A 10593-nucleotide genomic window follows, 5' to 3' on the forward strand; every position below is an offset into this window, starting at 1 on the left:
CTAGAGGCTGGGAGAGAAGGCCGGGAGAGGAGGCTGGCACTGGAGGCCGGGAGAGGAGGCCGGGACTGGAGGCTGGGAGAGGAGGCCGGGAGAGGAGGCCAGGAAAGGAGGCCCGAACTGGAGGCCAGGACTGATCCCAGCCCCACAGCTTCCCAGCTTCGTGACTTCACATGTTTTCTTCGGTAAAAAGAGAGTAATCATCCCTGTCCCAAAGGGTTGGTATTAGATTGGACACAATAATATGAGAATACTAAGCCAACACAAATGTCTGTTACCTTTGGGGCTGGGTTTTGCAAATTTTATCAATACAAATCATTCATATTGCAGTTTCTCGCCTTCTCTCGCCTGAAGTTAGAGAGTAAAATTGAAGCACAACGTGACCCAGCATCATCCTGTTGGGGACACTGGCTCTGGGGCTGGCAGGGCGCACAAGCCAAGGAGGCCAGCCTGGGCAGAGGAGGGGCCCCCGAGAGCACCTCGTGCCCCAGGATGGACTTTGCCGCCCCAGACACACCTCAGAGCCAGAGGTTTATGGCTCCCACCTGCTCTGCTGGACAGGAAGTGGAGTCTCTTCCCAGGTCTCTCCACCCTCCGTGGTCCAGGGAGTGGTTCCAGGAAACCGTGCTCAGCTCCCCAGCCCAGGAACAGAGAGCAGGCTGACCAGGCTGGGAAATGCTGGGTGATTCGAGCCATGCTGGAGTTTGAACCCACTCAGCTGATGGGTGGTTCCGGGGAAGCACACGTGGCTTCCCCGTCTCAGCCTCCCGTGGTCTTCCCTCAGTGACTCACGCAAACGTGACTCATCTTGGGGAAGGACATTCGTGTGGCCTGAGGCAGAGGCCTCAGTGGACAGGCTGGGGAAGGCACCGTGATGCCCTCAGCCCCTTCCCACGAGGAGGCCACCTGTCCGGCCTGCAAGAGGCCCCACAAAGGACCTGTGGACACACCTCCTGCTGGCCGTGCCTCATCTGCCCTCTGGGATGGGGGCCCAGCCCTCCTGCAAGGTCCTGCTGTGTCCATGGTGCAAGGAGGAGGGGCACACAGACCCTGTCACAGTCCCCGTGCCGCTGGGCACTCTGGAGGAGATGCATTGTGAGGAACACGGGGAGAAGGTATGCTTCTTCTGTGGACATGATGCTCAGCTCCTGTGCACGCGCTGTCGAGAGGGCCCCTCCCACCACACCCACGCCGTGGGCTTCCTGGACGGGGCCTGCCAGCCCAACCAGGTAAGAAGCATGGCTTTACCTCGGACCTTTGGGGGTGGGACAGTGTCTGGTCACACGTAGTGGAGGGAACAGGATAGGGGTCCAGGTGAAGGCCCTGGCTGGCACATCAGGGGACTCCAGCATAGGGACACGGGGCACACTTCCAGACGTAGAGGGCCATGGGTCACTTGGATGTGTGGCTGTTCACAGTCTTGCAGGAACTTCAACGCCAGCCTCAGAGGCCCCTCGGTGATGGATGCCAAGAACCGTAAGCATGAGTTGGCTGCCCTTGGGACAATCCACCCACTGTGTGCAGGCTGAGCCAGGCCTCCCGGGACCCAGACTGGAGACTTCGCAAAGCCCTGGCTGCTGGACTCAGAGGGATGAGGCGGGAGGGGCCAGCAAGGGCGACTGGCAGGCAGGGCTCCTCCTTGTGAGAGTGGGCATGACCTGGCCCATCCAGTCTCAGGGACGCTGCCCCCTCTGTCTGCCCCCAGATCTCTCTCATCATCCAGTCACCAGGTCTGCAAGCGATTTCTCAGAGGCACCTCTTGGGTCTTTAACTCGGCCTCGTCCCCACAACCGCCACCAAATCCAGGCTCTCAGTGCTTCACCCAGACATTGGACGGCCTCGGACGTGCTCCCTGCCTCTGCTCTCTCTGTCTCCGATCACCCTCCAACCCTCCACGAGGTACATCTTCCGCAAACACACAGCAGACCACGTTGCTTCCCTGCTCAAAACCCTCCTATGGCTCCCTCGTGCCCCTCATCTCCCAGCCGCCCCTCCCAGGACCTGAGCATCCAGCTGGACTGGCGGCTGGGCACCTGCTCCTTCCTGCTTCCAGCTCCTTCTCACGTAGCTACTTCCTCCGACACTGCTCTCTCTCCCCCCACTCCTTTTTAAACCATTTCAGCAATTTCTACGTGTGCAGTCCAGGGACACACAGTACACTCCACCCCTCTAGACCCACTGTACGTGCTTTCTGTCTCTGAGATCCCCCCTGTGCCCTTTGTGTTCCCACCTCGGCTGCCAGTTTCGTCGTGACTGACTCATCTCAGGTGCTGGTCTGTTCAGGTCAGCCCTTTCCACCGCTGAATCCCTCAGTGGTCAGCCGTGTGCCTGGGACCCAGCAGACAACTTGTATCTGTGAATTAAGCCACCCCTTTCTGCCCATTCTTCTCCCTACAGGACGGTGTCAGGACTCAGTTGGAAGCCCTGAGGGTGGAGGGAGAAGAGATTGAGGACATAAAGAGTCGGGAAGACCAGAAGTTCCAAATGCTTCTGGTAAAGAGCTTCTGGGCACCTTGTCCTCTGGGGGTTTTCTTAGCAGACTGGGGGCCTGGCAGGTGAGAAGAGGCAAACTGTTCTCATTCACTTCCCTATGTATGCACAAGGGCATTTGGGGTCAAGGTTTTGGAATCCCAGAGCATCACAGCTGGAAATGGTTCTGATGACTTCTAGCCCAAGATCCACTTATCAGCCACTTTACAGAGCAGAAAGCTGAGGTCCAGGAAAGTGATGCTCCCAAGGCCACACAGCAAAGCCCACGTTCATGCTGACATGGCTGTAGAACCTTGGCCCTCAGCAACCCTTCCCATCCCAGTCTCAGTGCCCGAAAGCATCGCCTTCAGATGGGAAGCTTGGGGCCAGGAAGTGTATACAAGGGTCTGCCCTCTAGTCTGGCCGTGAGGCTGACCCTACACCATGAGGGTGTCCCTGGGCACGGTAGGTGAATGGTGGGGCTCCCTGCTCCCAGCTACATGGCTATTTATCCAAGAGGAAAGCTGCAGTATGAGAATTTCTGGTACCCTGACCAAGAGACAAGTTTTGGGACAGGAAGGGATCTCCAGCATCCCTGTGCCCCCCTCAGAGTGTGCCCTACAGGAGGCAATGTCGGAGGCTAAGACCAATGCCACACACTCTGCGTTGCCTGTAACCTCACTTCCTTTGCTTGCGTGGCCCTCCGATTAATGACTACCGCCATCTCCCCTGGGCCCTAGGGGAGGTGGGGCGAGGTTAGTGTGAAAGTTCATTGTGGCTCGGAGGATATAATGTGTATGACGGGTAGAATCTCCAGGTAGGACAAGAACATAGCCCTCATCACGTTAAGTTTACCCTGAGACCCATCATATTATACAAGAGACTTAGTTAGTCCTTATCACTCTTAACAGTAAGAATACCGATGACCCTCCTGGAACCCAGCTTCTGAGCTTCCTCCTGGCCACGTCTGTATTTTTGCCTCTCACAGACTCACATCGAAATCAGGAAGCAGCAGGTAGAAGCCGTGTTTGAGAAGTTGCAGCAGGAGCTGAGGGAACAGCGGGGCCTCCTGCTGGCCAGGCTGAGGGGGCTGGAGGTGCAGGTCTGCGAGGAGCGAGAAGACTACATCTCCAAGTTCTCCGAGGAGGTTGCCAGGCACAGAGCTGAGGCCAAGGAGCTGGAGAACTGCCAGCAGCTGGCAAGTGTCCTGCTACATGTGGGGGGCTGTCCACAACCTGCCTCGTGGGATGGGAGAGGGATTGCTCAGGCAGGGACAGCAGCTGAGGTTGGGAGATGCTGCAGAGGGGCAGGAGAGGGGAGCAGAGGTCTTCTGCTAGGAGGGACTGGTAGCTGTCGGGTTTCTTCAGCCCAGAGACGCTACAGAGGGGCAGACCCCGAAAGGCTGGTGACTTGACCCTGCACTGCGGTCGTGTCAAAGACTCTGGAATCAGCCGTTCTTGGGTTTGAGGGCAGGCTCTTCCAGCCGTGTGGCCTCAGCGAGCCTTGCGCCCGCCTAAACATGGGGATAACAGTAGCACCTCCTTCCTAGAGCTCCTGCAAAGATGATAAACAATCCGTACCAAATGCCTCGCATGGTCCTGGTTCACAGAGAGAACTCCGTAGTGGCGTCTGTTTCGATGGTCCTCACGTTATCCTGCGTCACATCAGGTTCGGCTGGTAACTCAAGGCCTGGACCCTGTTCTCCACCATGTCTCAATCACTGGAGGCAGAACACGCTCCCAAGATGAGGCTAAGACAAAGAAGTGAGCTTGAATGATCTGGCCAGAGTCCCACATTAGTAGGGAGGCATGGTGCAAAAGAATAGTCTGATGGGTAGGTCATTAGACACACAGAACTTTCTTCAAGAGGAGAACTTTGAGCCAATGCGTTACGAAGAACGGATGTGCAGGCTCTCTGGCGGGAAGGACCTGAGGATACTGAGTGCATGTTCTTTTTCTTTTGTAGGATGTGGGCGTCAGCCAGAGCAGGTAGGGCCTCCTCCCAGTCCTGCTTCCTTCACACATGGGGTGTATACTTTGTATCCGTCACCTGTGTCCCCTGGGCACGGACATTGGGGGGCACTCTGACCTCGCCCTCCAGCGGGCTGCGCGGAAACGCAAAACTGCTTTGGCAGACACACACACAGGCAGCCTCCACTCAAAGGTTTGTGTTCCAAGAGTTCATTTTTAAAACTGATTGTTTGGTATCAGGGACACATTTTCCCCTTAAAAGTGAAGAAACAAACAACAATCAGGTTTTTAGGCTGATCCAGGAACATCCATTTAATTCCCGAAATTATTAGTGCTCGAGGCAGCGTTAACACCAAAACGTAATTCTGAGGGGAACATCTTCTATCAGGTACAGTCAGCACGGAACGTGGAAAGACCAGGCAGCCTGCCTTCAACCATTTCCCCCCTCAACTGCCCCATTTCCTTCAGAATTTACAAACACTACTCTCAAGGGGCAGCCGCTGGAACTGTGAATATTAGCTCCTCTCCCTTCCTCTGCTCCAAGTGCCTGCGCCTTCCCGGTGCTCTGCTAGGGAGCAGCTGTCACAGCCGTGGGTCATGCATCCACAGGGGCCCGAACCCCGGGGAGGGGGGTCTACCCTGGGGGCCCATGAGCCAAGAAGCATCTCCAAACATACTTTTCAAGTTGTGTTAGAGATTCCGATCTAGATGGGCTTTGCAGGCCTTCTGGTTTGCAGAGGAAGCTGAGACCAGGAAGTGGGGGAAGGGGCTTGGGGGGTTGAGGGGTTGGGGGAGGGGGTAGGGGTGCTGTCAAGGTCATGCAGCGGGTGACCCGCAAGGACACATTTTCTTCCATCCCGCTGTTCTCCCCCATCCCCTTTCCCCTAGTAATGAGCAGCACACAAGTCACAGAGGAGTTCAAGCGCCTTCTCCTTTTCCTAGTGACCCTGTACTGTCCTCTAGAGGCAAACAGGGTAACGACCTCTTGCAGCCTCCACAAGCCCCAAACATTCTCCTAAAGGACCTTCCTCTAATTCTGGAGGAACTGGTTGTAGGTGTGAGAAGACTTTTGTGAGTCCAGAGACCATTTCTCCTGCCCTTGTCGAGAAGATCCGAGATGTTCACAGGAAAATCCTGCCCCTCCCAGAGATGCTAAGGACCTTCTCAGGTAAAGGGGAAGGGGTAACAGATTTCCCCATGCTGTTCCCTCCCCCCTCCACCGCTTGCCTTTCTGCCCCCCATCCCTCTCCGCCTTCCCCTGCCTTCCAAGCCTGCCTCCAGTTGTCTTCCACCCAAGCCTTCCCTTAGTGACCCTGCTCTGCTCAGAGGGACCATTCCTCAGAGATCTTCTCTCCCCAGGGACATGCACTGGCAGGTGGGGGCTGCTCCTGTGCCATTAGAGCACAGCAGGAGGCCTGGAGCAGATGCCTTCTCCTCCTTCCCCACGGGGTCCCCAGGTCTGCCCTGGGGAGTACCTGTAAGAGATGGCAAGTCACATACCTTTCTATTTCTGCTTCGCTCAGAAAGCCTGGTGCATCATCTGGAAACAGACTCAGGTAAACAGCTGGGGGTTTCGGGAGCCTTTCTCTCATCCACCCACTCAACCCGAGGCAGCAAACAGAGCAGTTAAATACACCACGTCTGGAGCCTGGTTACTGGGCTCTCTGCTCCAGCTCTCGCTGGGTATGAGGCATCCGGCAAGCCGTTAAGCCTCTTTGTTCCAGTCTCTTCACTGGAAATGGAAAGAGACAGTGGAAAACACACTGGTTCTAGCCCCATACATAGCCACCAGGTAAGTGAGGCAGTAGATGCCTCATTACCACCAGGTAATGAGGCAGTTAGTGTAGCACCTGGCACATAGTGAGGGCTCAATGTTTGTTACTTGTGTAGGCATTATTTCCCCCCAAATATTTATGAAGTTTTTGGTTGTGTGTGTGTGTGTGTATGTGTGTGTAATGCCCGGCACTGTGCCAGACTCTGCTGACTTGAACAGATACTGTATAATTTAAAACCTAGCATTTACTTTGAGATTGGTGCTTAAAGAAGAAACTATTTCCACAAATATCACCACATTCTGCTTCTCACACTTAATGTGCAAGAAAAACCACCCGGGGGATCTTGTTAAAATGCAGATTCTGGTTCAGTAGGGATGGGGCCCAAGATTCTGCATCAAAAAAAAAAAAAGTTTATTTATTTATTTTGAGAGAAAGCGGGGGAGGAGAAAAGAGAGAGGGAGAGGGAGAGAGAGAGATCCCAAGCAGGCTCCACGATGTCAGTGCAGAGCCTGATGTGGGGCTTGATCCCAGGGAGATCATGACCTGGGCTAAAACCAAGAGTCAGACGCCTAACCGAATGAGCCACCCAGGCACCCCCAGGATTCTGCACTTTTACAAGCTCCCTGGCGAGGCCGTTCAGGGGCTGCACTTTGAAAAACAAAATCTCACAGCTGAGCAGCACTTGCGTGTTGGGTAGCATTGCTCCCGCCTCGGTCCTTACAGAACAGAAGGGGAAGCCGAGGTTCAGGACAGAAAGGCGCTGGCAGGTGGCACCTACTGGAGCGCTTTTTGCCCCGCCCCGAGCGGCGCATGCGCCCCAGGGCTCCCCTCCACGCCCTGCTCTCCTCCCCCAGGGGCCGGGACCCGGGACCCTCCGGCCGCCAGCTGGAGCACGGCCCTCTCCGAGGACAGGAAGCCGACGAGGTTCACCCGGGACCAGCAGGACCTGCCTCACTGCCCCTGGAGCTCCGAGGGTGTCCCCTTGGCGCTCCGCTGCCCCGGCGGCCCCTCCGGGCGCCCCCGCGGGCATGTGCAAGTGCAGCCCAGAGCCCGCGGGTAGGCGGTGGGCGTGGCGGGCGCGTGGGCGGGGAGCAAGGCGGGGATGGGGGGGTGGGGGGCGCCTGAGCTCGGCCGCGCTCGCACCGGCACCAGGCCTCCAGGGCTTCGCACCTGCTGCGCCCAGCGCGCAAGTGCCCTGCCCCGTCTCGCCCGCCGCGGAGCGCGACCCCGCCTTCGCCACCTCCTTCGGTCGGTCGGAGCTGTTTGGGAAACAGGCTCCTAACAGAATGAAGGGCCGAGGGGGGAGTCCGAGGGGCGCTGGGGCGGAGAGCGGCCGAGCTTTCGGGAGCCCAGGGGCTGCTACCGGACACACGCACGGCTCGGGGAGCCAGCGCGAGTTTGAAAAACGAAACCAAACACCAGTAGAATAGAAACTGCCAAAGCTTCAAAATAACCGTCGTGGGGAAAAACAACGTCGTTGGGCCTGCATTAATTTGTTCCGTTGACATGCGCGCAGAAATGCTCCCGTCTTTGCGGGGCGCAGGGTGGACCCAGACTCCCTTCCATTCTGACATTCGGGTCGTTTCTTTCTCGCAGAGGACGTCCTAATACAGTGTACGACGAACCAGCCAGAGGCTGAAAACTTGAAAGGCAACGGAATCCGTGACCGCGACACAAGCCTGTCCCTCCTTGTAACTCCGAGTTTCCTGATTTACCAGACCCCACCGTTCAATAAAGTGACATTTGCTTTCAGGTCCAACTAACCTCTCAAATATGTATTATCGTCCCCGTTCCTGTTGGACGATGAGGCTTTGTCTCACTTCCCCTGCGCTCAACTCGTGTTCTGGGCAGGCCAGGCGTTTTGGCCGCGTATGAAGTTGAGAACACAAATGAGCTGCTTACACTGTATTTTCACGTCTAGTGCTGCTACTCTCACGGTGAGTGTCCAGTGATTTAGGCTGTGGGTATGCATCTAGGGAGGCCCTGGGCCAAAATTAAATTGCCCTGCATAAGGAAGAAAGTAGGATTCAGAGGCTTCAGGGAAAAGTTGAGTCTGAGGACTGGAGCTGCCTCGAGGGAAAGAATCCACTTGGTGGCCCCACTGGAAAACCTGAAAATATTTGTGTTGCAATGTTTGTGATGTAAAACCGGCCTTTATCGCCTGCACAGGAGCCTCAGCCTAGTTGACCTTGGGCTCGATGCTTCTGGAAGCCTTGCTGGGCTCCGGGAATCTGGAATGTGAGAGGCTGAGCACTGTTCACTACCGGGCAGGAGGCAAACAGAGACTCCACAAAACAAGTGTGTGGCTGCTGGTTTACGTGAGGAGCTGTCACACACCGGGACGTGCCCCTGAGGACCAGGGCGGCCCAGGTGGAGTCTGTCCAGAGCCCAAGGACAGCAATTACAGCAGGCAGGATGTGACAGACACCCGGGCCAGAGCACTGCCTCTGTGCCCTGGTCGTGCTCCGCAGGCTTGCTGGCTTTCCTCATGCCATTTTCCCCACGCATCTCCGTTCTTTCCTTTTCCTTGGACCCCAGTGCAGACAGCTGACTCAGTCATACTCCATGGTTCCGGGCGCAAAACCGTGCAGGGTCTTCTTGTTTTAAAATTTTTTTTTTTCAACGTTTATTTATTTTTGGGACAGAGACAGAGCATGAACGGGGGAGGGGCAGAGAGAGAGGGAGACACAGAATCGGAAACAGGCTCCAGGCTCTGAGCCATCAGCCCAGAGCCCGACGCGGGGCTCGAACTCACGGACCGTGAGATCGTGACCTGGCTGAAGTCGGACGCTCAACCGACTGCGCCACCCAGGTGCCCCGGGTCTTCTTGTTTTATTTATGCTTTCTCCCCTGTCTCCAAGTCCCATTGCCATTCTCTTCACCCCGTGGGCAGTGGCTCTCGAATGTTCTCACAAACCCTCGGATACAGAGGGGTCCTTGCACACACAAGTAGTACAGGACTGTTTCTTCCTTCTTTAAACCTAGTACCACGGTTTTAAGATCTAGTCATGTTGCTGTATATACATCTAGTTTTTGGCTTCTAATCGCTGAATAGTATTCTATAGATCACGTCAACCACGTTTACTTTGCTTTCTTTTGGCAAAGAATGTCTGGGTTACCTCCGTCTGCCTGTGACAATGAGCAACATTGGTGATGAACAGCCTCATGCTTTTACCTTGTGAACCTAAGATATACCCCAGGAGGGGATGGCTGGCGTTTGCACACTTAATTTCCTTAAGTACCACCAGTTGCTCCCCAAGATGGCTGTACCCACTTATACTTCTGCTGGAGGGGCACAGAGGTTCCTGCTTCCCAGCCCCCCCACACAAATGGGTGCCATCAAACTTGCTCATTTCTGCAAATCTGATGCCTGCAAACCGATAACGTATTTTTAAAATGTTTGTGTTTTTCTTCCTGTAAAGTGTGCGTTTCTTCTGGACTTTCCTATGCTGTTTCCCTATCTTTCAGGTTCCCCTCTTCCTTTCATTGACTTCCAAGAATCTCTTACATATTCTAGATGGTAATCTCTTGCTCATCTTAGGCTTGAAAATATCACTCATTTATTAACTTTGCTGGTGGTGTTATTAATTAGATAGCAATCCTGAACTTTAATGATAAATTTAATAAATTTTCACTTTGTGACTTATGTTTTTGAGATCTTTTTCGCCACCACAAGATCATGTGTGTGTTTATATATATTTCCACTAGTTTTATAACTTACTGTGCACATGAAATCTTTGGTTTATCTGGAGTTAGGAGGACGCCGCCTTTCTCCATAGAGTAAGCCAGTTCCTCCAACTCCATTTACTTAAATAATTCATCTTAGTCCTACTGACCAGTAGGGCCACTTCTGCTACACCAGCTTCCCATGAATGAAAGAGCTGTTTCTGAGCTTTCTACTCTGTTGTCTCAATCTATTTGTCTCCTCCTGGGCCAGTTCATGCTGTTTATTGCGACAACCTTGTAGTGCAAGTTAACGTCTAATAGGACGGCTCTACCCCCTCAGCTTCTTTTTCAGATATATCTCAGTTATCTGTAGACATTTATGCTTCCATATGAACTTAGAATCAATTTGTCAGATTGTTTAAAAAAAATGCTGGTGCTCTTTTAACTGAACTTAGGTTGGCAATGATTGAAATTTTATTGAATTGGAGGATTGAGGGAAATTAATTTGGAGAAAATGGACATTGTCATCCTATCCATAAATGTGTTATCTCCCTCCAGCTGTTTGGATCTTGTTTTGTGTCTTTAATGGGATTTTGAGATTTTCTCCAGAGAACAGTTTGGCAACATCTAGTAACATGCCTGTCCTTTGACCCGGAAACTTTCCCTCGAGAGAAACGTTCACACAAATGTGCAATGAAACACCTCATGATGGTTTG

At 54.0% G+C, this 10593-nt stretch overlaps 1 protein-coding gene across 1 annotated transcript; it reads left to right on the forward strand.

The window, feature by feature from the left end:
* Positions 1–2388: 2388 nt before the first annotated feature.
* Positions 2389–3880, forward strand: LOC121018401 (tripartite motif-containing protein 15-like; the record flags this gene model as incomplete). The annotated part of the gene is made up of 2 exons (XM_040457133.1): positions 2389–2490; positions 3455–3880. Coding segments are annotated over 2 exons (528 nt in total), but the record flags the coding sequence as incomplete, so codon positions are not given.
* Between the last annotated feature and the right edge of the window lie 6713 nt (positions 3881–10593).

The sequence above is a fragment of the Herpailurus yagouaroundi genome, unplaced genomic scaffold, assembly GCF_014898765.1.
Source record: "Herpailurus yagouaroundi ecotype Mexico unplaced genomic scaffold, PumYag 219, whole genome shotgun sequence".
Lineage (NCBI taxonomy): Eukaryota > Metazoa > Chordata > Mammalia > Carnivora > Felidae > Herpailurus > Herpailurus yagouaroundi.